The sequence below is a fragment of the Nelumbo lutea genome, chromosome 8 (assembly GCF_056320005.1).
Source record: "Nelumbo lutea isolate HS-2025 chromosome 8, American lotus-T2T, whole genome shotgun sequence".
Classification (NCBI taxonomy): domain Eukaryota; kingdom Viridiplantae; phylum Streptophyta; class Magnoliopsida; order Proteales; family Nelumbonaceae; genus Nelumbo; species Nelumbo lutea.
The window spans coordinates 13298423-13325494 of NC_142691.1; the positions used below are offsets into that span (position 1 = coordinate 13298423).

The following is a 27072-nucleotide window of genomic DNA, read 5'->3' on the forward strand; positions in this document are numbered from 1 at the left end:
GAGCTAAATTCTGATTCCATCCTGATTCCGTGGAATCATAAGCGACCCTTGGAGATCTAAGGGAGCTGGTGTAGTGCTATTGCGACCCTAACTTTCTCGAGAAGTGGACAGATTTAGTAGTAGTAGTAGTACAAGAAATTATAAGCCCAAGCACTGCTACACGGGTCGTGTAGAAATTACAAAACCTATTAAATGTTGATCCCCAAACCCCAATAGGATATTGAATTTAATAGAGGTCTTTGGATGGATAAGGAAGAATATAGAGAATCAAGACCTGTTATCTCAGTATATTAGTTTAATGTTTAATCCCTGCTTCATAGAATCTATGTCTTTGTCACCCCACATTCCCAATTTCCAAACGAGTACCTGGTTTATTCTCTTATTATTGGGTTCTTGGGTTCTCTCACAAAACTTAGTGCGACACTTTGTGGGGGATCTGCTTTACAGAAATAAATAAAGGGTTCATCTGGGCTTTTGGTTTCTTTTTTCTTCAATTAATGGGCTTTTGGATTTTGGTTTTGAGTCTTTTAGACTTTGTTGGGCCGCTTACAGTTACAGCCAGCAAAATCACATGAGACTATAGCTATTGGTAACCACCTTTATAGGCCCCCAAGAGTCACAAGCACACAACTATTTTAAAAATAGTAAAGGGCAGTATAGTAATAATAAATAATGGTTTGGGCCTAACAGACAACTCCAAAATGGAAGAGGAAGACTCTCTCTAAGGGTACAGCTTAATTCTCAAGCTCCTGGTGGCTCAAGTTAGTAGAAATGCTTTCCTCTTGAGGGATTTGATTTCATATTCTGTAAATAGCAATGGCTTAAAAAGCTAGCAAGGGTAGTGGCCTCGGTTTCGATTTTTGACAGTGTATTCTATGAAGGGAATATTCCGTTTGGTAGGTTACGCCGGACAAAAGGGATATTCAGATGGACGATATGGAGAATATCGGAACACGTGTCACGAGGAGATCCTCTTTGAGACCTAGACAGAGAGAGAGAGAAGAGAATCTGCACAAAAGGCGTGGCTTGGAGTCTTGTATGTGAAGACTGACTTCTTTACAAAGAGGAAAACCCTAATTATTGCATAGGGAATTCGATGCAAATTAGTTCCATCTTTTCGTTTCAGCAGAATAAAAGACATTTGGAGATCTAATCTCTACTGCTGGAGACTGTAAATGGGTCCCAATGAAACCCGGGTATGGTATGCTATGGTTGCTATCTGACCCTTGATCCCCAATAAACAGAAACTCCAGATGATCTGTGTCTGTCTATTTGTATTGGATATTGGATCCGGTTTGCTCACTTGGCCTTCTTCCTGACCCGACCCAGATCGGAATCAGAGCCAATTTAGAACATTACAGTTTTCACCACCATGACCAAGTTACAGTTACGTTCCCACTTAAAGGTTCTGTAAATGCAGAGAGAATCTTCTTACCTTCCTACCCACTTCACTAAAGTTAGTAGCAGAAGAAGATTCGCAGTGCTTGGGCTCTTTTTTTATTCTTCTCGAGGACTTGTTTTTCTTCTTTAAGCAGTGTGGGCGTGTCTTCTTACTTAGATTAGAGGTGTAGAATTCCAACTGAGATATTCCTTACTTAGAGGCAAATATAATATTCTTTTTTGTGCCTAAAGGCTCAGTTTGAAAGGAGTACAAATACAAATATATACAGTATAAATACATACAAAATAAAAGCTTTTTGCATTCTACAAATTTGTATTTGCACTCCTTCCAGTGCAATTAGATATTCTACACTGTTAATTAATTGAACCACATCATTCCACTTTTAAAACCCTGAAAAGAAAGGTGAATTGTGGACGGATACTAAATCACATTTTGAATATGTTTCTCTACCTCTTCCATCTTTTTCATTATTATATGTGTAAATAATTAACATGGGATGTGCCCTTTCAAGCTTAATTTGTCTCTCTCAACCTTCCAATCTACCAGCTGCCATGTGTAGATTTGTGGAGAGTCCCAAAAGACTGAAATTACTGAAACCCAAGTAGACAAAATATATAGCTATCAGCTAGCCAAGTTGAAAGTGAGGTTTCTTTTTTTTTTTTTTCTTTCCTCCAGATGTTAAGAAGGAAGATATTCCACTAATATTAGTAATTGGTTCAAATTTGAAAATTTGAGATGGGTCATTGCAAATTACAACAAAAAGTGAAGAAAGCAGAGGACGACAAGAAGTAGAAGAAGAATCATCTTTTTAAATGGTGATTTGCATGCACTAGTACAAAGAAGACCCCAAAGGTTCTACAACCAAGCTCTAAGCACATGACCTCCTCTCTGTGTCCATACTCCAGACCAGATTCCTTCTCAGAACACCCATTAGCTTTTGCCTTTGTTCTTTGCAAAGAAGTTACCATACCCTTACTTTATCACCTGCTTTTCTATCCCCTCTCTGGACCCAGCTTTATTCCTCCTGGAACTCACCCCTAAAAAGAAGACGATCCTCCTTCGATTCACCTTGTGCTCACAAACAACAACCTCTCTCTTTCCCAGCCCCATCTCTCTCTCTCTCTCTCTCTCTCTCTCTCTCTCTCTCTCTCTCTCTCCTCCCACTAGAACTCATCCTTCAAAAAGAGGAACCCTCCCCCTCCTCTGATTTCTTGTGCCCACAACATCTTTTATCCCGCCACCGCTGGAACATGCACATTAACAAGTGTGCTTTCTGAAGAGAAGACCAAGGCATTTTGACGTAAATTATGGGTTCTCCTGCAGAACTAAGCCTTGATTACAAGCCCAACAGCTATTCTCTGCTACTAAAGACCTTTGGAGATCAGACACAGAATCTCGAAGAGATCCTTTCTCGTCTTGAGGAAGAGCGAATCAAGATCGATGGGCTCAAGCGTGAGCTACCTCTCTGCATGCAACTTCTCACAAACGGTAATCATCTCACGCCTTGTATCACTATCTAATGCAGTATGATCTACGAAATTACATAGTTAAAGCAATAAACCAAGCAATCAGAATATAAAATCATCTCAAGGTAAAGGTGTAAGGGATCGAAACTGTTTTTGCTAAGGATGTTACAATAAAACTCAACAAGACTACGTACTGTTCAAGATTCCTGGAGACTAACTTAATAAATACACGACGGACGGTTGCGTAAAAATAGTTCAAATCAAGCATATATTCGTGTAAGTACTAATTAATCAGTTTTTCGTTTCAGCCATGGAAGCTTTAAGGCAGCAGCTACAGACCTACCGGACAAACCAGGGCCCGAGGCCAGTCCTTGAGGAGTTCATACCCCTTAAACATTCCGGTTCCGAAGGATCAGAGAAAGCGGCAAGCATCTCAGAGAAGGTAAGTTGGATGACAACAGCGCAATTGTGGAGTCAATCAAGTGATGGAATAAGCAAGGAACAAGCCACTGTAGCATCGGCAAAAGAAGGCGATCATTGCTTCAGTGTGAGTCCCAAGCTAGCATTGGATAACAAGCAAAGGAATGGAGGAGCTTTTCTTCCATTCTCAAAAGAAAAGAGCTCATGCGCAACTCCTACTTTAAGCGTTCTTCCCGAGTTGGCTCTTGCCTCAACAAACAAAGAGATGGAAGATAAGAAACGCTCGGAGTCGGACAATGGGGTGTCAGTGTCTTGTTCAACGAGAGACAATTCTTGCAGCAAGGCCGCTGGTGGCGGAGGAACACCGACAACGGAGCAAGGAAAAGCAGGAGGAAATGCAGCCGAAGCACAACCGACGGCGACAACCCAAACCCATAGGAAAGCAAGGAGATGCTGGTCGCCGGATTTGCACCGACGCTTTGTGAATGCCCTCCAAATACTTGGTGGCTCTCATGGTAACGGCCGGAGAATCCATTCCATTAATATCAGAAGATTTAATTTGCTCTTCTTCTTCTTCTTCTTAATTGAAAAAAAAAATGATAATTAATTCGATGATATTATGACTGTTGACTGTTTTTTCGTTGATTTTACCAAAACAGTTGCCACCCCAAAGCAAATCAGGGAGCTGATGAAGGTTGATGGCTTAACAAATGATGAAGTTAAAAGTCATTTGCAGGTAATCTCTCTTTCATCGGTCTCTCGTATGATGATTGATGAAACATGCATGCAGAAGGCAACTCATGAAGATTCCCTCTGCGTCAAGTTAATTATCTGAGTGGTGTATAGTTCGTACTTGGTACCTGCAGATACGCTGCAGACTAACATTCTGATCTGTTATTCGTTCTTTCAGAAATACAGACTCCACACTCGAAGACCGAGCCCAAGTCCCCAAGTGGCTGGAACCCCGGCACCGCAGCTTGTGGTCTTAGGTGGAATTTGGGTCCCACCGGAATACGCAACGGCAGCGGCAGCAGCAGCAGCTCATCCTGCTGCGGCATCAACAATCTACGGTGCACATCCAGCCTCCCACGCTTCCACACACTATTGTGCGCCGGCGGTGGCGCAAGAGTTTTATCCCACGCCACCTCACCACCAGTTGCACCACAGTCTTCACCCCCAACAACACATCTACAAGGCCTCGTCTCAGACCCATAGCTCGCCGGAATCTGATGGCAGACCGGCTGGAGATGGGTCGGAGAGCATTGAAGATGGGAAGTCCGAGAACAGTAGCTGGAAAGGAGATAGTGGTGAGAATGGAGGAGACAGAAAGGGGTTGGGCTCCATGAGAGACGATGGAGATGATCAGAGCAATGGAAGCGAGATCACTCTCAAATTCTAGCTAGTCTTCTGTAGCTTGTTAGGCTTTAGACTGTGACTGAGAGTTGAGAGGGTAAAAAGGGAAGAAAGGGAAAAAGTGAGTGTTTCTTTTGTTTTCCCAGTGTAGAATAGATTGCTATTACTTTGTTCGGTCACCAATAACTTGACATAGACTGAGAAAAATTGATGTTTGGATTGCATGGCTTTCTGGCGCTTCATGGACTTTGACCTTTATCTTACCGAATGACGGATTTGCCCTCTCTTCTCCCCCATAATGACGGAAATTCAAAAGACGACTACGTACTTCAAGGCAGGAACAGCGAACAGGAACCCCAAGAATTTGGCCTTTTCACGGAAAAAGACAACCGTGACCATTTGCAATTGAAAGCATAAAATCCGGTCATGTTAGATCCGGGAAGAATTCAGTCCGATTCGAACAACCGGGGCCTCGCCCCGAATTGAACGGGTTTTCCCAATCTTAAAATAGGGATGGAAAAATAATCTTTCCGTGAATTGGGAATGGAGTGGAGACGGATTTTGCATATAATTTCTTGAATTCGCCTCAAATTCACAGGTAAATTATTAAATATTCATAGGTTTAATATTAATTTCTAAAATATTTTTAAAATTTTCCCAAATTCCTAAAATATTTAGATCCATAACCTAATGTTTAAAATCCCATAATCCAATTACAATGTTTAAAAGACCTCAAATTCCCATAATCTAATTTTTAAAATATCCCAAATATGATGTATTTTTTAGGTATTGACTCAAAGCAGGAAAAATCCAAAGATTCTTCATCTCCGAAAAGGAGTAGGTGCCCGCCACCAAAGACAGGGCAGAGATGGGGCAAAGGATTTTGGCTATGGACCAGGGACGAAAACAGAGTGCCCCATCCCATTGCCATTCCTATCTGATACTGGCAAATTTGGGCTTTGAGCAAGTTGAGATGATGATAAGCCAGCTTAGGTTGTCGATTGATTGATCGTATACAAATACAAAGAGGCTCCGCTTGAGACAATTCATGTTAATAGAGAAGTGTACAGACAAAATGCACATTTATGGAACAGCTTTGGGGAGAATTTTGTAAATTCTAGACCCTAGTTGCTCTTTAAACTTCTCAATTTGTACCTACCCCAAAACCCATAGCCAGTTAGATTTTGAGAATCCAAACCCTCCCCACATTCTAGGGTAGGACGAGTTGAGTTAAAACCCACATCTAATTTCCTATTATTTCTTATTATATATAAGTGATAAATAAATAAAATAACATGAATAAACAACACTATTTTCAATTATGGTTAAAACACATAAAAAAAACCTCCCCAATACAAGGGTTGGGCTTAGCCTAATACCTCGTATCTGTAAAATCCCAAAACTTATCCCCACCCCAAAATCCATCCTTCAAGCAAAAACAAAGTACCCTGACAGGGTGGGTACCACGGAATATGATAGAAATTATCATCCCTATGGAAAACGTTAATCCTCTCCCACCTACATTTACCCAGATAAGTGGAAATGCGACCAAACACAAAAACCAAAAGTTATTCAAATAACTTTGGACCAGGAACCACATGTCCGGGTAAACGTGTTACCCAGGTACCGATAAACAAACGAGACCTATATGCCAATGATGGTTAGGGCCTTAGGGGACTTATAACAACGGTCGGTCTCTCTGCTTCTACAAGTAACCCTCACTCTTGGTTGAAGTGAGGATCATCAAATAACCTCCGGTCACTTCCTCCCATTAGTTTCTTACTCAGAAAATAAAACAAAATGAAACAACAATTCCTCCAACCAATAAAGAAGCAATAGTCTCGACGGCTGCTTAAAAAATGACCCAGTATAGTCAGTCATTCGGTCAAAATCATAAAATGCATGTTTTTTTTCTTTTCTGGGTTTTGTCTAACCATGCTGGTGGCTTATTCTCCAGAAGCAAGTAGATGACTACAACTCAAACCAATTTCTAACTTCCTCAAACTAGATCACTACGACTAAACATTGAACATGGTATCGCAAATAACTAACAAAGACGGGTTGAATTTAGGGATTAGTAAATAGCCCCAGTTACATAGATTCCACTACTTTAAAATGTCCACCAGGCAAGAGTTTATTGGGCTTGAAGTGTGGACAAGCGTGGACCCACTCATGCATTGTGTTGCAATTTAATTAATTACAATGGGGGCAGAGAGAATCAAACACTAGACCAATTGATCAAACAAGTCCTGATACCATCTACATGAACCGTTCAAATAAAAGCTTAGACTATCAGGTGAGGTACCCAAATAGGTATTTATTCTCTAAAAAACTTGTCACAGTGAAAGAGAATGATGTGCACCCATTATAAGTTCCTTCATCGTGGGTTATTTTTTTATCTTTTTCCTTTTCTGTTGGGGAAAAAACTAGGATGTTTTGTTGGAAAGACAAAGTATTTAGCTAAGAGTTTCAAGGCAGGGAACCACATGCACGATCCATGGATTTTGAACCTCAAATCCATGTGCAGCCTGCACCACACATAGGAAGTTGTACATCAGCAGTGAGGTATCCCACAGACAGAAGGTTCTTCACTTCTTTTGACTTGCAGTGCCAGGCCGTTCTTTTAGCAACCAAGTTTTTACTTCAACCTGAAGGATAGAAAGACAAATAAAGGGTCAAGACTCCCCATTCCATCCCATCCCATCCCATCCCATATGCTAGTTCCGCTTTAAGAAGATACCTCGCTTGTACTCCCCATTCCATTTTCATTTCTTTTTTTTTTCTTTTCTATTTTCCTGTTAACAAGATAGAGGCAGATGTATACAAAAAGGAAATCCATGTAGTCATAACTGGAAGGTTCCGTTCAACTCCAAAAAATAATATCCACAATGCACTATAGACGGATAGTCAGTGTCATGCATTTCATGCCCTGCCATTTGCATATATACCGCCATCCCTCATGCCACCGACATCATCTGCATCAGCCTCGACTATTACCATATCAACAAGTGACTGTTATGAGCAACATGAATGAGAATCAGTTGAAGTCATGCTTTTACAGGCACTCTTACCATCATCTAATTGCAAAGATGCATATCTTTTTCTATCGACAAACGCAAGAAATATGGATCAAAGTTTAACAATTTGTACAACATGAAAAACTCTTTTTTCTTTTTAGGTAACATGAAAAACTCTTTTTTCCTATGGTGTTCATAGTCCGGATAAATCCATAGGGTCAACCAGGCCAAAAATCTAGCAACCATTAACCACATAATAAACTTGACTGGTGATTCACCAGATAATGAAGAAAAAATAACTCATTATATAAGATTATGCCATTATCTTAATCTTTTTTTTGATAAATGCCATTATCTTAATCTTACGGTTAGCTAAATTCAAATATGATCAACCATGATTTAGACATCAATTTGCACTATCTAGTTTGTAATCAGTAACTACCATGCTCAGTTGTCACTTAGCTGCATCCCTGCATCACAAGCATCAGGCATGCCAAGCACATACTCGCATGTATATACACATGAGGCAGTTTCAAACATGCCAGCTAACCTGAGGCAGAGTCAATATTTCTCTTACTGCATTTACAAATGAATTAACATATTTGGGACATCCATCATAAATGAGCATGTGAATGTATTTACGTTTGCACTTAATGTTCTCATCCTGTCTTAAGAGAACAACCACCCAATATAATTTTGATACAAGATTGTAATAGACTAGATGTCCTCTTCTGAAAATGGTCCGTGGGATATCAAATTTCTATTCAGAGAGGCAAGAGTGTCAGTTAGATCAACGAATATCTCATTCTTTTTTTTTTTTTTTGAAGAGGTAAGGTAAACTTGTATTAATAAAAAAAAAGAGTATGCAAGTATAATGGTTCACTAAACAAAAGCTTCTCTACATATGAACACCCTTCAGATCCCCCAAAGGAGTCCACAGCCAAAAAAGATGAAGACAAAAAATTATCCTCAAAAAGCATGTTGGTACTCAACCATCCTCTAAGCTCTTCTACGATTAGGTTTATCTAATTGAATATCACATTCAATTATATGTCGTGATTGGCTAGCACTCTTGATGAGTTGATAATGCACTAGCAAGAGAAGGGCAGGCAGGCAAGACTTAGAGAGGGGGACACCTGGTTGAGGGGCTAATTTGGATCTGCATAACATTGTATATTTTGTTTTTTTGTTCTTCTGGGTCACCCTGCGAGGCTATATTACTGCTGTATCTGCATTCATCCTACATCTTGTTTGGCACGCTTGACAATCTTAATTAATTCCACTGAGTGTGTTCACGATCAAAAAAATACATGCATGGTACTTGCTTAGGGTATAAGGGTAGAAAGAATGGAAAGAGACTAACCTGTAATTCCTGTTCAGAGCTTTTGAGCCTTTCAGAGTAGTCCTTAACTTGCAGAAAACATCTGTGCAACTGCAGAGAATACACAAGGAAGAAACCATCATCACTGAGCAAATTTATCGGGTAAGTCTTGAGAACATACATGGAAAATAGGGATATGTAGCAGTTACCTTGGTCAGCTGCATCTGTTGGTAGGAAGATAGCTTCTTAGCAGTTGCCAAGGCTTCTTCCAATTTCTGCATGCATAGTTAAGCCACCAGGACAAGGAAATAATTTCAAAACGCAGATGCTTCCAAGTAATCATCTTCAGAATAAAACAAAATAAGTAATGCCTCATAACATATTATGGATGACAAACTTACCCGAGATTTCTTCTGTAAATCTAAAACAAACTGTTTTTTCCCTTCTAAGTTCTCCTCAAGCTGAGAAATCTGATAATCAAAAAATTGAAACTAAACACTAAATAACTATATTTTGATCTTTCTTTATTCCCTCGATTGCAATAAGGAGCTAAGAAAGAAAAAAAAAAAAAAAAGATGACAATAGAAAGCATCACTTGAAGCAAAAAACAAAACTGCCATAAATAACAAAATAAAATCCTGTGCCCAAAAGGGGTTACTAGCATAATTTACATTACCAAATAATAAATTCGACTCCTTCGTAATTAGAGAAAGAATAGGAAAAATATCAGAAGCAACCGATTCACCTAGCACAGTTCTTACAATATAAGTAGGCAAATAGAGGTATAATGGATAATGATAAATGGGGAGTCTCAATATTCAAATTTGAGAGGCATACAAGGAAGAAAAAAGGAAAATTGCATTTCATGTTATGCAAGTGGAAGAAATGAAGCTCAAGTATTCCACAATAACTATATAGGAGATAATTCTTCATTGGCAGTACTGGTGCAAGTACAAAAAAGAGGAAAGGAGGGGGGAAAAAGGAAAGTGAAGTCCTGGGACAGAAAACCTGACTTCCAGAGGCTGCAGAGCTCAACCACCCCTAGGGCCAGGAGTGGAGCCATGGGGGGCCATGCCACCCCTCTCCATAAAAAGTTTTGAAAACAACAGAAATGAAGAACCTGCCCTGCCTAGGGTCTACGTTCTAGCTAGTAGCCAACCACTAGGGTAAGCCAATATACATCGCAGCTGAAAAGGTTTGAACAGGAAACCAATAATCCCTTTGCAAATGAGTCCAGGGGCAAAAATTATGAATAATATCAGTTGGGTCCATCTGTCTTACCCTAGTTTCCATTTGAGAGAAAACCCTTTTCAAGTTCCTGAGATTAAATGGGTGTCAAAGAGATGGCCAATTCTTTGTTTAGCCTATAATGAGGTGAAAACTGTCATAAAAAAAAAAAAAAAAAAAAAAAAACTAGAATAACCTAATTCCAGTGTTCCTCCACTACAGCAAGACCAATTTCAATTGTCCTTTGTGGAATCAACTTCTAACCACATTAGTCAGTCAACTATTCTTCTTTAGTTTTAATCTTAATCATCAAACAATTCTAATCATCTAGACCTACTCATACATATATTACAATAGATAGCGCTCCCTTCCCAATCCAGAGGCATCCAGCATCATATACCTAACTCATTAATACATGTTTGAATTTTGAAGAATCATCATGAAAGACTTGTCTGTTTTCAAAATGACTTAAGTCACTAAATTTCCAGAATTCACCAAAATGTTTAATTCATCAAATTCCAGGCCTTTGTAAAGTACAGGAATTCCAACACAAAGAAAACAGATAAAGGCATTGTCACCAAAAAAGAAGAATAATAATCTTCTCTTAATAGCTTCACAAAGTTGCTTTCTCCCAAGAATCAGAATCCAAACAGCATACAAACCTCCTTTTGGAGCTCCTCTCGCCTTTGAATGGATATGTGTAGCTGTTCTTTTATCTAATAATGTGACACATGAAAGGCAATAATCATTAATTGTATTGTTATCAACATTACAAGTGTATGCATTGACTTTATTAACCATCAACACCTAAAGATGTTGATTCACCTGATTGTAATAATCACTGGAGTTCGACAACAACTCTTTCCTGTACTGATCAGTGATATGGGAACTGCTTACAGGAAACCAGAAGCATAATTAACAATAACAATACACGACAAGCTTATACAATTTCTTAATAATTGTGTTATGAGAAAAGACCAGAAATTCAATAAAGCTCTTTTTGAATATAATGCATGTCTCGAAATAGATAACTGAGATGAAAAATGATTTTACTCCTAGTAATTAAAGCTCTTGTTAACACATAAAACGTAAAAAAATCCAAAAGAGAGACTAATGCTCCAAAAAGTTTACCAGCCAAGTCTTCACAACAAAAAGCAGAAGATATTAGAGAGGGTAGTCATTAATAGGAAATATCTTTTTTAAGCAACAAAGCACAAATGAGCATACCCAGTCCGATTCTTTGATTGTTGATCTTTATCCTTGTCTCTGCTTTTGTCACGATCATTATTATCCATATCTGTATCTTTTTCCCAGTCCAAACTATGGTTTCTTTCCCAATCTTGATCACGGGTTCTATCATGTTCTTGCTCATTTTCTTCCTTACTTCGGCCTCGATCCTGATCCAGTAAGCAATCCTTTGCTCGACCATGATCCCATCCATGTTCATATTCTCTTTCTCGTTCCCAGCCTCGGATTCGAGATCGATCATTGTCTTGGTCATGATAGTGGTTCCTATCATAATAGCGATCTCTATCATTGTCATAAAACCTGCATTGATCTCTTCCCTTATCCAAATCCAAGACCCTCTCAGAATTATGACGGAAACTTTCACGATTAAAATTTGGTCTTGCACCTCTGGTCCTAACTTCATTTACTCTTACAACTCGACCACCTATGGTCTAATTTAAAGTCCCACAACATCAGATGCCTAAACAATTTAAATCGGACATAAAATAAAATCTGAATTTATCACTATACTACAAGGCAGAAAGTGGAGTATCATATATGCCAAATGCTAATCAACACAACACTACTTGGTGCTGTAATTGAAGAAGAAAGACATACCCTGCCATTCATATCATTGATGGCACCAATTGCAGATCTAGGATTTGTAAAAGTAACAAAACCATAGCATTTTCCCCCTGCTTCTCGATCATTAATTATCTGCAAGAGTAGCAGTCAACACAAGGGACGAAGCACATCATAACTAAGGCCCCGTTTGGTTTGCAGGAATAGGGGCCTGGAATTGGAATCCGAATGGGTTATTCCGATTCCAACTGTTTGGTTGAGTGGAATCAGAATCCCATTCCCAATCCTGCTGGAATAGCATTCTCCCATTTGAGGGAAAGGCCATTCCCTGCCCCTCCCTTGGGAATGAAATCCCATTCCTATTGATTCCAATTCCCATTCCCATTCCTGTCTGAACCAAACAGATGGGAATAGACCATTAAGATTCAGATTCCAAAGGATTTTGATTTTGATTCTGATTCTGATTCTGGATGCGAACCAAACTAACCCTAATATCAGAGCAATAATCAAAATAACCCAGGTAAGAGTTTGCTTTTATGAACGGAACTTTAGAAGAAGACAAATGCTGAAAGAAAAATAAAGCCCTCAAAATCAACATTAAGAAATGAGTAAATCATAGCATTCGTAAATCAAGTTGAAAGATTTGAACACTAGTTCAGAATACTTCAGAAAAGATAACAAGAAGAAGATTTAAATTGAAATCCATGTCATTCATAAATCAAATCTTGAATGGTACTGCAAACAAATAGGTTGAAACGACATATGAACAAGTATGTATATGAAAATGCCTAGAACTATCTTCCACGTTTTCCCTAACGAAACATTAAGTTAAATATAGTAAAGAAAAGCACTTCACTGGGGGTTACGAGGATTGTATGACTGCTTTAAAACTGCGTGAGGAAACAACTCTGCGAGTTGAAGCTAGAATACAACTCTCAAAAGAATCAAAACTCAAATCATACCCCACTGTTAAACACCATTTTGAAACAGCTGAGTTGCAAACGCTATGTTGTGGTTGAGCTAGCAATCAACGTATCCACAAATTCTAGAGTCGATAGCATAAAACTAAGAACAAGATAGAAAGCTTGCTTGACATTTAGACGTTTTTGTTCATGAAGAAACCAAAATGCGAACATCTTCCGTTAAAATTTCAACTGAAGAATGCATGATCAACTAAAAGCCAAAGTAATGGAACAAGAAGAAACATCAGGGAAACGAAAACCTATGGAGGCTGAAGGTAGGTGGGGGGAATAGACCTTAACGGCGACGACAGCGCCATATAAATCAAAAACTCTGCGAATGCTTTCTTCGGTACAATCATAGGGTAGTCCTCCCACATAAATCGAATTGTCGTCGTCAATCGTCATCTCTTCCTGGCTTCCTTCTTGCGTAAGTCATAAAACGGAGAACCTACTCCCAAGTCCAACCACAGTCCAACTATACACCAAGTCCGACCAGCTTATTCATCAAAAACCGGTTAATCGAACCAATGAGTTAGTCGAACCTATCTGTTCGGGTTCGATTCGATATTTCGGAAAAACGAAGGTACCGGTTCAGCTTAAATAAAAAATCGGCAGTTAATCGTATCGAACGGTATATATTTATATCTTATATATTTTTCATGTATATTATATATGTTTTTCATATAAATTAAATATGTTATATAAATATATATGCATTATATATAATTTATTATATATTATATATTATTTATAATATAATGTATTATGTATATTTCTAGTATTTATATTGTATAATTATATATTTTTATGATATATTATAAATTCAGAAAATCCAAAAAAATTGAAGGACCAAATTGATCAACCAAGTTAATTGATTGGTTTTGGTTCGGTTTTGATTTATGGTTTTCTAAAAAGCTCAAAGATGGATTAGATTTGGAAAAACCTTCCACCATTTGGTTGCACCCCTAGAAACAAAAACTATTTCATTATTCTTTTTGTATAAATTGCATATTAGCACCCTAAAGTCTTATTTTAATACCTGAACTTTAAAATGTTTCATTAATTACTTGAGCTCACTCCGAAAACTCTCACTTTAGTGCAATATTGTTAATAGACATTACAATGAGTATTAAAATTACCAAATTGTCCTTTTATTGTTACAAACAATTAAATACATTTACAAAATCAACAAATTGGTCCCTTCCATGTACCAACGGGTGAATAACATGGATTATCCTCGTACTTGGCAAGGCATGGACAATTTGATCTCTTTCATATGCTGCTTATATTGAGGGGACTCGCTCTATTCATCCAAGATTGTTGTGACTTTCTGATGGCATCAAGGCATCTTTGAGAGGAGGTGACTGGTGATGGGTTTGAGACTCTATTCACCATTGTTCTAATGTAGACTAAGGAAGAAGACGATGAACTAACAATGTCATTATCGAAAAGGTAATTTTAAGATTTTAAAAGTTTCAAATCACATGTAACATCACTTGTTCGATAACCGATGGAATTACTATCACACGATAGGATGTAAAGTGGTAGTTTTGGGGAGTTTAGGCATTGTTGTGACTAGTCCTAATGTTTGAATATTAAAATGTGAATACCCCAAAATGCAGGATATTAATCTTCAATTTCTATTATTTTACAGGGTAGGCAACATATTCGATGAACTTGATAGCTGTATCACATGCTACTGTTGCATTTCTTTGTTTTTAGTGTATGTAATTTAAAAGTTTTACAAGGATATTTTTTTCTCCTTATATTTTCTCACATGCTTACAAATTCCAACACATTTGTAATTTATCCAAAATTCCTTTAAATAATTTTTAAATTTTAATTTTAATTTTAAGTAACCCTTCATCCTTAAATGACTTTTCATTTAAAGTTTTCTTAAATATGCCTTTTAATTTAAGCTAGTAAACATGTTGGTGCATTTGCACGTGCTAGTATCTCTAAGACAAAATTATTTATAATTCATAGACAATTTCTGAACAGTTATAAGTGGACAGTTTCTAAAATGAGAGTAAATGACATATATACCATCTTTATGCCCATTGTATGTTTAGACAAAGGAGATAGAAAACATCCATTGAAAATTTCCAAAAAAAAAGACCATTGGCTCTTTTATAAGTAGTTTAGATCAATGACCTTTTAATTGAAATGTCTCTTCATTTGAAAGTGTCTTTTAAACATGTCGTTTATTAGTGAACAACAGGCCATTAGGTCTATAACACACACAAGAAATAATATTCTTCTCTCCTACTCATTTTTTTGGCCTTTTTTTAAATGAACTGTGACTTGTTTACATTTTTTCCTCACTTTGTTATTAATAGTATCCATATGCACTTCCTACAGCTACAAGACCAATCATTTTGCCCCATTATCTCGAGTAGAGAACGGAAATAATTAATTAAAACCATCTATTGTATGAAATGTACATTTCAGGATTGAGGTTCCGCTATACGATGAATTGTCAAGATTAAGTGTGTCCTTTAATGACGCTGTATGAGATGAGTTCGAATCGGATGCACTCGTGAGGCTGCATGTAAAACGCTACATAATCAATCACTAATGAACATAGCAATGTTCCTAGGCATGGCCCATCCGCAGTGCCAAGCTCCCAGCTGAATGCAATTCAAATCGAGTCTCAAAATAGGTGGCCCATGAGCCTCAAATCTAACCATGTCCTCTGTTTGAACATAAGAACATCTTAACTCTTCAATGTCTCAGTTAAAAAGCTAAATCCAGTGGAAATTCTTAAGTTCTATTGTTTAGGCGCCTAGGAATCACGTATGAGAAAATGCCCCTCCTAACAAGAAACATTAACAAGTCGATTTATAGAAAAATGACTTTTACAAAAATAAAAAATTAAGATAAAGAGTTGCCACCACCTTTTACCTAAAACGTGATCGGATCGGCTGCCCACAACGTGCCCCTACAGGTGCCCCACAGCCCATCCCCTCCGTGCACTATTAACATCTCATGTGTTTGTGATGGGGAGATATTCCCAATGCATAGAGAGGATGGGCGGTGGGCAGTCGATCCCATCTCATCGCCAAAGACACTTAGGGTCTGTTCGTTTCCTCTTAACTTTTATCTCTTAAGAAGAATTTTTTTAACTTTAAGAGAAAAATGGTTGTTCGTTTTCTCTTATTTCTTATCTCTTAAATTGCAATTATATAATTTTTTGTTTTCCAACAATACCCCCAAAAAGACAAACAAAAACTCTCATATATGGAGTCAAAATAGATATTTGATAATTTTCAAAATTCATAATTCATAAATTAAAATAACATTTTCAGCATTCAAAGTTCAAAGGAAAGAAAATTTCACAAATACCAATATACTCTTAATGTAATTATCGCACTTTTAGGTGTCAGACTTCAGAGCAAACGAGCAGGCCCTTAGGTGGCATTTGATAGCACTTTTCATACCTCTGAAGTCTGAAAATGATGCTTTTTAGATGCCACTTACATTAGGGGTTGGGTTTGATTAGCATATCTAAAACCCACTTTTATATCTAAATAGAAAGGAGGCAGACCAGGTGCTTAACGCACTAAGAGGCATTTTAGATGTGCGTAAAAGATAAAAATTCCCACATACAATTTTGAAATGACCCATAATGCCCTTCATATAAGCCAAAAAATTATGTCATTTGACTCCTCCCCTAGTTTGAGTAAGGAGATTTGCCACACTAGGTTCTACCCACAAGTATGTTCTTCGGCTCATTAGGTTTCGTTTTTCTTATATTTTTCTAGGGTTTTTGGTATTCGAACCTTTTCTGCTTATTTGTTTTTTTATCCATTTTCGTTGTGGTTTTAGGTAGCATTCGACTAGTGAACTCTAAGCAGTGTTGAAGCAGCGGTGATGATGAGTATTTCAGCGTTGTTTCTTTTTTTCTCTATTGTTCCATTTTCATTGTTGTTTCATATAGCATTCGACAGGAGGCTCTAGGGTTTTTGGGAACATGTTAAGTTTTAGGTATAAAAACAAATTCTGAGGTCTGCCCTCATAGCAGTACTCCTTACTCGTATACCTTGAGAAGATTTATGTGTAATTGAAAGGGAAACTTTAAAAGATTTTTGTACAAATTTTTCTCTTATTCATGATTTGACTTTGGAAGGATTTATAGATCTTAGTCCATTTTCCTCTCATAGAATCAGTAATATTTTACCAAACCCTCAAGGAAAAGCTTCCTTTGCATCCATTTAAAGAGCATTAAGCTGTTGACATTGTTATATGAAATGGTGTTGGTTTAGCTACAGATGGTTGAATATATTCTATGAAACATTAATAGTAGACTTTCTCCTAAGAATCATTGCGCTTCTGAGAAGTGAAAATTTTTCACTCGGCAGAATCATGTGTTGGAAGGGTTTTTCTCATTCTGTTTCCAATGAGAATCAGTCAACCAGTTTACACCAAACGTGATTCTCACTAGGATTGACAGAATCACTCACAGGGAATGATGCCAAATAGGGCCTAGAAAAGGCCCTTGAAACTGGAATTGGGATGGTCTATTTCTATAACCTATTTGATTCAGATGAGAGTTAGAATCGGAATTATAATCAGTTAGAATGGAATCTCATTCCCACAGAAAAAACAAAGAATGCCCATTCTTTTAAATGAGAGAATGCCCATATAGAAAGAATGGAAATAGGATTCCAATTCTGTCCAATCAAACGATTGGAATTGGAATGGCCCCCTCAATGTATTATTATGACAGAACTGTCGAGGAGACTTTATGATTAAGCCACTAGAAGTATTTCTTCTTATACGATATAATTAGAATAAAATGAGGTACAACTATTTCTTTTTGCTAAAGATTTGGCCCGACCTCTTTATTATGAGACACGTGGCAGAAACGACAGCTCGGAAAAAGGGGTCAAGTCTAGGTGGGAATAAGGGGACACACTTCGCCGAACTAACCCACCTTGTAACAGCTCGGGATAGACTTCGCCGAACTGACCACCTTGTAACAGCTCGGGGTAGACTTCACCGAATTGTCGCCTTGTAACAGCTCGGGATAGACTTCGCCGAACTGACCACCTTGTAACAGCTCGGGGTAGACTTCGCCGAATTGCCGCCTTGTAACAGCTCGGGATACATTTCACCGAACTGACCCACCTTGTAACAGCTCGGGGTAAACTTCGCCGAACTGCCACCTTGTAACAGCTTGGGACACATTTCGCCAAACTGACCCACCTTGTTACAGTTCGGGATACCTCCGAGCTCAAGACCGCCTCGCTCAGCACTTCGCATCATCTTCTAGGCACCAAAGCCAAACAAGTCGTACCATGCCTGGCACCAGGGAAGTCCGTGCCCGAGGGTGCCACGCCTGACTGACTTGGGATCTGACGTTTTGGCAGCAGCACTCTAAACGGCCACCTGCCACCGCCACTGACGCCGCAATCTCCAGTTAGACGGTTAGACAGTGACGGTTCTGTCTCAGCAGAAGGGACGACGGCCGAGTTGACAAGCGCAAGGGTAATCATACCCGATCTGACAAGGGCCTCGGGACGAGTACGCGAAGTGACTATAAGAGCCCCCTGCCCCCCCGACAACGGAGGTATGCAAACTTTGCGCTATCTGGTATTACCTTGCTTTTGAAAGATTCTAACTTGAGCTTCGGAGCCTCTACACCGGGTTCCCCCCGGAGCTTTCCCATCTCTCCCATTTCAGGATCCCTGCTACCCCGTTCGAAAGCAAGGCAGCGGACAGCTAAGACCAGCAACACCGGATTGCGCTCCATCAATTGGCACCGTCTGTGGGAAAACGCTTCAAAAAGCCTCCCTCCAAACTTCGATACCCCCTTTCTTCTTCAAAAATCTCAACACTCATGGCCTCCTCCAGCAACACCGGACGCGGCACGGAGACAAACGCCACCGGGGAGCAACTTCAGGTCCCCGTAGTGTGCGTTGGACAGTTCACCATCCCCCTTTCGGCGGATGGGATCCCCATCCTGAACACGCCACAAGCAGTGGCACCCGTAAACCCTCCTACCACAAACGTCCCCTTTCCTCTCCCCATTGAGACAACTTTCACTGAACCAACTGTCGTCCCCCTGGCAACTAGCCAAGACCGGTTGGAGGACCTGGTGCAGTACATGCGGGCAATGCAAGCCCAAATGCAACAGTTCCAGCAACACCAGCTTCACCAGCAGCAAGTGCTGCACAACATCTCCCAGTATCACTACCAACAGCAGTTCCCCCAACTGCCACTGAACCAACCACTACTTCCACCTCGCCACCCCGCTCCGAGCCCGGTCAAGGCCTCCCCGCAGGATGGGCGCCCCCGCCAGGTGAAGGCCTCCCGGCCCCAAAACCACCCCAACAGCCAGGCCTCGTCCCCAGGTCGAAGAGAGAGAAATGTCATCCCCGCCTCGCAACCCGCGGGTGGGTCGGGAACCTCGCCCGCGAGGTCGGCACCCTGGCGCTCCAAGCCCGAGCTCCCATTCACCGAAAATCGATTCAGTGCCCTGGCGGCGGACTACCAGCCGAACTGGTAAGTTTTTTACTCCAAAATTTAGATATTTGTGCCTGGTCCACGGCCGACATGCCCGGCATTAGCCCCGGACTGATAACTCACAAACTTAATACTGACCCTGTAGTCAGACCCGTTAGACAGAAGAAATGCAACTTAGCCCCAGAACGCTGGAGAGCGGTCGACGAGGAGGTTGAAAAGCTCCTCGCAGCAAACTTCATAAGGGAAGTCCACTACCCGAGCTGGGTGGCCAACCCGGTGTTGGTAAAAAAGGCAAGCTGCAAGTGGCGCATGTGCGTCGACTATACCGACCTGAACCGAGCTTGCCCGAAAGATTGCTTCCCCTCCCCAGAATTGACCGCCTAGTGGACGCGACCTCGGGAAACGAGTTGCTAAGCTTCCTGGATGCCTACTCGGGCTACAACCAAGTTAGGATGGACCCATCCGATGAGGAAAAAACCAGCTTCATTACCGAGTTCGGCCTGTATTGCTACAAAGTCATGCCCTTCAGACTAAAAAATGCCGGGGCAACTTTCCAAAGACTTGTAAATAAGCTATTTCGGCCCCTGATTGGTACGAAGATAGAGTGCTATGTAGACGACATGGTCGTCAAGACTCAGTTTTCACAAGAGTTAATACAAGACTTAGATTCTGTTTTCCAAATCCTGCGTCAGTTTAGCATGAAGTTGAATCCCAACAAGTGTGTCTTCGGCGTCACCTCGGGCAAGTTCCTAGGCTACATTGTTAATCGGCGCGGTATTGAGGCCAACCCGGACAAAATAAAAGTCATTCTAGATATGAAACCACCTCGGAAAGTAAAAGAGGTCCAGAGGCTAAACGGCCGCATAGCTGCTCTAAGCCGCTTCTTATCTAAGTCAGCAGACCGCTGCCTACCCTTCTTCAAGGCAGTCAAAGGCAAAGGGTTCGAATGGACCCAGGACTGCCAGTTCGCGCTCGATGAACTAAAAGGTTACCTCGCTAGTATACCAACCTTAGCCCGGCCCGAGGTGGGCGAGGTCTTACAACTGTACCTCTCGGCGAGCGACGAGGCGGACAGTTCGGTACTAATAAAGGAAAAAGACCGGGTCCAACGACCCATATATTATGTTAGTAAAATTTTGCAGGGAGCAGAGGCAAGGTACCCGGAGATAGAAAAACTAGCATACGCCCTAGTAATAGCAGCTCGGAAACTCTGCCGTACTTCCAGGCTCATACAGTCATCGTCCTAACTGACAAACCTCTCAAACAAGTTTTACTCAAACCCGAAGTCTCCGGTCGACTGACGAAATGGGCCATCGAACTCAGAGAGTATGATCTCCAGTACAAACCGAGAACCGCTATCAAGGCCCAAGCTTTGGTAGATTTTATCGCCGAGTGCACTTTCAGCCACAAAGCCCCACAGGTCGAGCCCGAGGTCCCCATTTGTGGCGAACCCGGAGCTCCTGAGCCCATAGAGTTTGAACCCCGTGAAGTAGCATCCAATGTGGCATCTCTCCTGATCAGGCGAAGAGCGAATTGGGATGAGGAGCCCTGGATCCTTCACGTGGATGGTTCCTCGAACCGGCAAGGCAGCAGAGCTGGAATAGTCTTGTGCGGCCCGAGCGGCACAAAAGTAGAGTACGCGCTATGCTTTGAGTTCGCGGCATCCAACAACGAGGCAGAGTACGAAGCACTAATCACCGGGCTGGACCTAGCGTGAAAGTTTAAGGCAAAACACTTGGTCATCTGCAGCGATTCTTAGCTCGTGGTAAACCAAGTTACCGGCGAGTACGAAGCACGCGATCTCTCCATGATCGCATATTTGGCCAAAGTAAAAGAAGCGCTGCTCAACTTCCGGTCACACATCATCAGGCAAATCCCGAGGTCCGAAAACACTGAGGCCGACGCCCTGTCCCGGTTAGCCAGCACGAGTCACAACAATATGAGAACTGTGTACATAGAGGACTTACCTCGGCCTAGTATTCTCGGGGGGATAGAGGAGGTCGCTCCCATCTTAGAAGCAGAGCCGAGCTGGATCGATCCACTCGCGAGCTTCCTGATAGACGGAACCCTCCCTGTAGAACGCAATGCCGCCAAAAGGGTGTAGCGCCAGGCGGCCAAATATGTCATAATAGACGAACAGTTTTACCGACGGTCGTACACACTCCCCTATTTGCGGTGCCTGCGACCTACCGAAGCCGAGTTTGTACTCCGCGACACTCATGAAGGCCTGTGCGGCGGACACTTGGGGGGCAGAGCACTCGCCCAAAAGGCACTTCGACAAGGATACTACTGGCCAACGATGAAGGCAGAAGCTGTCGAGCTCGTCAGAAAATGCGACAAGTGTTAGAAGCACGCTAACATCCACCATCAACCTGCCTCCGACCTCAAATACCTCGCCAGCCTGTGGCCCTTTGCACAATGGGGCATTGACCTCCTTGGACCATTCCCACCAGCAACAGGCGGGAGAAAATTCTTAGTTGTTGCAATAGATTATTTTATGAAGTGGATAGAAGTCGAACATCTGGCAACTGTTACAGCCCGAAACATACAGAACTTCTTTTGGAAGAACATAGTATGTCGGTTCGGATTACCTTGGGTTCTAATTTCCGACAACGGCAAACAGTTCGAGGATATCAAGTTCCAAGAGTGGAGCCAAGACATGGGGATTCGGCAAAATTTCACGTCAGTCGCGCACCCACAGGCAAACGGTCAGACGAAAGTAATGAACAGAGCCATCCTGCGCGGACTGAAAGCACGTCTGGATCGAGCTAAGGGATTGTGGGCCGAAGATCTACCAAGTGTCTTATGGGCTCACCGAACGACCGAAAAAGCAGCCACGGGAGAAACCCCCTTCAACCTCACCTACGGCACTGAAGCGGTGATCCCGGCGGAAATCGAAATACCAACGTTGCGATTAGAAACATACGACGATCGGACGAACGGAGACGAGTTACGCACCAACCTTGACCTACTGGACGAGGTAAGGGACCACGCGCACATCCGAACAGCGGCATACCAGCAGCAGGTAACTCGCTACTACAATAGCAGAGTAAAGCGACGAAGCTTCCGAGTCGGTGACCTGGTCCTCCGGAAAATTATGGTGCCCGAACCCGGCGTCGGCAAGCTTGGACCTAATTGGGAAGGGCCCTATAAAGTAAAAACAGCGCTCGGGGGCGCATATGAACTCGAAACCTTGGGAACCTTGGAAGGCAAACGAGTACCCCAAACGTGGAACATCGTGAACTTGAGGCGATACTACATATAAACCACCTAGCGAAGTGGACGAAATCAGGTCATGTGCCACAATGTCACGGGGGTAATTCCACAGCGGAAGAAACCCGTGCGGCGTCCTGGCCAAGGCAGGCCAGGACAAGCCTTTATGCGCTTAGAGGCTAGGAGTTGCCCGTTGGGATGGCTCCACCAAAGTCAGTAGCACTGGATCATGACCTCAAGTCCAATGGCCGGGGCACTCTCCTGGCTCAGACCGGTCCATGGGAGGCGCCGCTTACGTGCTAAAGGGGGACAACCATAATGGAAGGCGACCATGCGTCGATGAGGTGACTTAGCACCGATGTGTAGGGTCTCCTGTATGCCGATGATGACAGGCACCTATGTGCCATGATGATAGGCAACCGCTTGGGCCGGAACACACCTGTGCGCTAGGGGCAACGGGATAGCTCAATCAGCTTGGGCAAGGGGCTGGCGAGGTGAAGGGACATGCTTGATGCAGGCCCGCGTGCCAAGCCTCCCTTGAGAATCGGTAGCGCAGTGCCGGTCCAACACTGTCCCCATGAGCAAGTGTGCGCCCATGAGGAACCCTGGTAGCCATGCTAGCCGTTAACCAGGGTCGCCCCGCAAGGGGATGATGGTCTAGGAGTGCCAAGGTTAGGCACCCAAGGAGGTTGACCACCCCTCCTCAAAGAGTACGTTAAGCTTTTGGTGGTCTGCCTGAAGATGACATCAGTTCTCCCAGAAATCTTACAGGCGAAAATGACGGGCATGTCCCTAACGTAAGCCTGCCAAGCGTAGGCAAGGCTAAGCCTGCTTTGAACCGTAACAACAAGGCAAGCTGAGGAACTTCAGCACATTATCAGCTCGGCAAAAAATCAGTTCGCGGCATAAAAGACCACGGAAATTTAAAAACCCGGCAAAGAAATAGCTCGGGGAAGATGAGCAAGGGGAAAAAGACACTCCATTGCAAGAAAAAGTAGACTGGCAAAAAAAAAAAAATTACATGCCTGGAGCCACTTCTTCGCCATCGGAAGGCACTTCAACAACACCCGAAGGCCCTGCCTCTCCTTCAGAGTCTGGCTCGCCATCGGCAGCATTGGCCATTTCTTGCGTTATGCGCGAAGTGGTTATGGCACTTACATCGAGGTCGGGGTATGTATTCCGGATCATCCACCGGCTCAACTTGAACCCCCTCCTGTAAGAGTCCACCATCAGATCGTCAAAACGCGGGGAGGCAATGTAGTCTTCAACTGCCTTCTTTTTGGCATCTTCAATGCCTTGGGAGAAAATCTGTGTTCTCTCCCTAATGTCCTCCTGAAGATACTCGACTTGATGTTGCAAATCCAACTTCAATTCCGCCATGTGCTTGACAACTACCCCCATGGCCTCGACGTCACGCTGAGACCTCGCCTGTCTGGCCATCGCGACGCGAGCAGCCTTTTCAGCAGCGTAAGCAGCCGCCTCAGCAGCCCGAGTATTTGCCTCTGCAGCACGGAAGGCTTCTTCAGCAGCATGAGCAGCAGCCTCAGCAGCTCGCGCCTGTCGTGAGCTCCTCTCCACTTGGGCCGCCAAGGCATGAATCGAAGAATTCACCTACCAAAAGAAACAAGTGAGCAAAAAGACAACAGAAGCAACGGAATTAAAAAAAAAAGGCAATCTCACTTACCACCATGGCATGTGTTACGGCGTAGCAAGCGACCTGATTCAAGGGAAGATCGGTCCACGCCGCGACCTCCTCGGGGAAAGTAGCATCCCTACTCTTTTGAAGAGCGTAGTTCGACATCAACACGCTCCTAAACTCCCCTTGAGCTCCCGAGCCTGAGGGCCCAGCCCGCGTATGAGCAGACCCAGAGTGAGGAGCACTTGAGTACGTAGGAGCGCCTGTATGAGTGGTTTCAGCGAAAGGCGCCCCGGCAGTCTCGTGCACCGGTGGAGTCACTTCGGGCTCCCTGGGCAGATCCTCTGTCGTATGGTCTGGGGCTTGGGGCTCCTCATCCAGGGGCAGCTCGTTACGAGTTCGCTTGGCGACCCGCTTCCTCCTCTTCATGCCTTGGAACAAACGCCCGCCGCGAGTTCTCTCCGCATCCATCACACCTGCAGAACGAGTTCGACATCAGAAAAAATGAAGGAACAGAGCAAGCAAGAAGCCGCATAGCCAGGAACCTACCCGAACTCAGGCCGGCTGCAAAAAGCTTAGCCTCCGTTAAGTAGTGGTGGCACTTTAAGCCTTGCCGTGCCCACTACCGGAGACCCTTCACCGTCTCTTTATCAAGAGTTACGCCCGAGTCGGGAGCGGCCTCACCCCACCCGGTCTGAAAGGGCCATCCTTGTGCACTTCGCATGCCGAAGTAGTTCCGCTTCCACGCCGGGACCTTGTTAGGGAGATTGTGCAGAAGTTTAAAACCCTGGCGAGGAGTAAGGTAATACGCCCGTCTCCCCCCAGGAAGAGGACCCGCCTGTCTCTTGAGCATCAAGATAGAGGAGAATATCTCTAAGTCCAAGGGGAAGTTCTGCTCGCAAAAAAGGGATATCATCCCCACTAGGTTCCGAATAGAGTTCGGATGAAGCTGGCCAATGGTGACACCGAAGTGGTTTATGACTTCGACGAGAAGGGGATGGAAAGGCAGTCGCAACCCTGCGGCGAGCTGCTCTCGAAAAATCACGATCTCGTTGGGATCGTGTTCCCAAGGAAAGCTACCCGAAGGAATGAAATATGTGTACCCCCCAGGAAGATTGTAGGACAGAAGTATGGATTGAAGCCCCTCAGGCGTCATGGTCGAAGGACCAAACCTGTCTAGCATCCGACCTCGGCGGGAGGTAGACGCCAAACTGCCCGAAGCAACTCGGCCCACTAGTTCATAGTCTTCAAGCTCCACCTCAGGATCACTGAGGCAGTCTGGGGACACGGCTCGGTTGGTGGAACCTACATCGGCCCTACTCGAAGAATCGTCTAAGCTATCAAAGCTAGACATTGGGGAAAAGATAGATTCAAGAAAGTACTCACCGGAAAGTTTGAAGAACAAGCTAAAGAACCGTGAAGACTGTATAACCAGCCTTACGCGAGTTGGAAGAGACTCAGACGCGAGTTGGAAGGTTGGACGCGAACTCGATAGACAACCGCAGAAGTGACAAACCAACCGGGGTCCCCCACTATTTATAGCTACAGTACCAAGAATCGACCGTGCAGACTGAAGACGATCCGATGGCTCACGTTCTTACCAACCGCGCAACCCTTAAAGTCGAGACGTGATTGGCGCACGTCTTTCCGAAAAAAGCGAAATGTCAGCACGTCTTTTTGAAACCGACGTCGCTTCGACACGCGTCTTTTCGAATCTGACGCGCCACACGTCTCCCTGACAGTCGACGGCGTACGTACAGCAGTGGTGTGCCTTTTTGAAATGACCCGCTGTCACGTCCCAGCGATGCGAGTTGGTTTGAAATTTAAAAAGCACGGTCACAACCACCAGCGTTCTTGAGTAAGGCACGTTTCCAGCCTTCTCGAAAACCGAAAAACCCTAGCAAAAGCGTCTCATACAGTGAAGGTTTGAAGGACGGGACAAATCTACAACCACCTCGTGAAAACTCCCCGCACCATGGCAAGGCCCTCGGCGCAAGGAGTGGGGGGCAATTGATGAAGGAAGATTTGGCCCGACCTCTTTATTATGAGACACGTGGCAGAAACGACAGCTCGGCAAAAGGGGTCAAGCCTAGGCGGGAACAAGGGGACACACTTCGCCGAACTAACCCACCTTGTAACAGCTCGGGATAGACTTCGCCGAACTGACCACCTTGTAACAGCTCGAGGTAGACTTCGCCGAATTGCCGCCTTGTAACAGCTCGGGATAGACTTCGCCGAACTGACCACCTTGTAACAGCTCGGGGTAGACTTCACCGAATTGTCGCCTTGTAACAGCTCGGGATACATTTCGCCGAACTGACCCACCTTGTAACAGCTCGGGGTAGACTTCGCCGAACTGCCACCTTGTAACAGCTCGAGACACATTTCGCCGAACTGACCCACCTTGTTACAGTTCGGGATACCTCCGAGCTCAAGACCGCCTCGCTCAGCACTTTGCATCATCTTCTAGGCACCAAAGCCAAACAAGTCGTACCATGCCTGGCACCAGGGAAGCCCGTGCCCGAGGGCGCCACGCCTGACTGACTTGGGATCTGACGTTTTGGCAGCAGCACTCTAAACGGCCACCTGCCACCGCCACTGACGCCGCCATCTCCAGTTAGACAAGGGCCTCGAGACGAGTACGCAAAGTGACTATAAGAGCCCCCTGCCCCCCAACAACGGAGGTATGCAAACTTTGCGCTATCTGGTATTACCTTGCTTTTGAAAGATTCTAACTTGAGCTTCGGAGCCTCTACACCGGGTTCCCCCCGGAGCTTT

The 27072-nt window shown here is 43.2% G+C and overlaps 2 protein-coding genes across 3 annotated transcripts; one reads left to right on the plus strand and one right to left on the minus strand.

Annotated features, from left to right (window-relative positions):
* Positions 1–2407: 2407 nt before the first annotated feature.
* Positions 2408–4865, plus strand: LOC148842812 (myb family transcription factor EFM-like). The gene is made up of 4 exons (XM_088958852.1): positions 2408–2890; positions 3177–3803; positions 3948–4024; positions 4199–4865. The coding sequence occupies exons 1-4, from the start codon at positions 2710–2712 to the stop codon at positions 4685–4687; spliced, it is 1374 nt and encodes a 457-aa protein (XP_088814978.1). The 5' UTR covers positions 2408–2709; the 3' UTR covers positions 4688–4865.
* A 2503-nt stretch (positions 4866–7368) lies between these two features.
* On the minus strand, positions 7369–13474 carry LOC148842813 (uncharacterized). 2 transcript variants are annotated; one of them, XM_088959783.1, is made up of 9 exons: positions 13272–13474; positions 12052–12150; positions 11434–11885; positions 11032–11095; positions 10869–10922; positions 9381–9449; positions 9189–9254; positions 9022–9090; positions 7369–7653 (listed from the first exon to the last, which is right to left on the minus strand). In XM_088959783.1, exons 1-9 carry the CDS (start codon positions 13380–13382, stop codon positions 7564–7566), a joined length of 1074 nt encoding a protein of 357 aa, XP_088815909.1. In that variant the 5' UTR covers positions 13383–13474; the 3' UTR covers positions 7369–7563. The 2 variants fall into 2 exon arrangements, with proteins under 2 accessions (XP_088815909.1, XP_088815911.1); XM_088959785.1 differs by having other exon boundaries at positions 12978–13325.
* Between the last annotated feature and the right edge of the window lie 13598 nt (positions 13475–27072).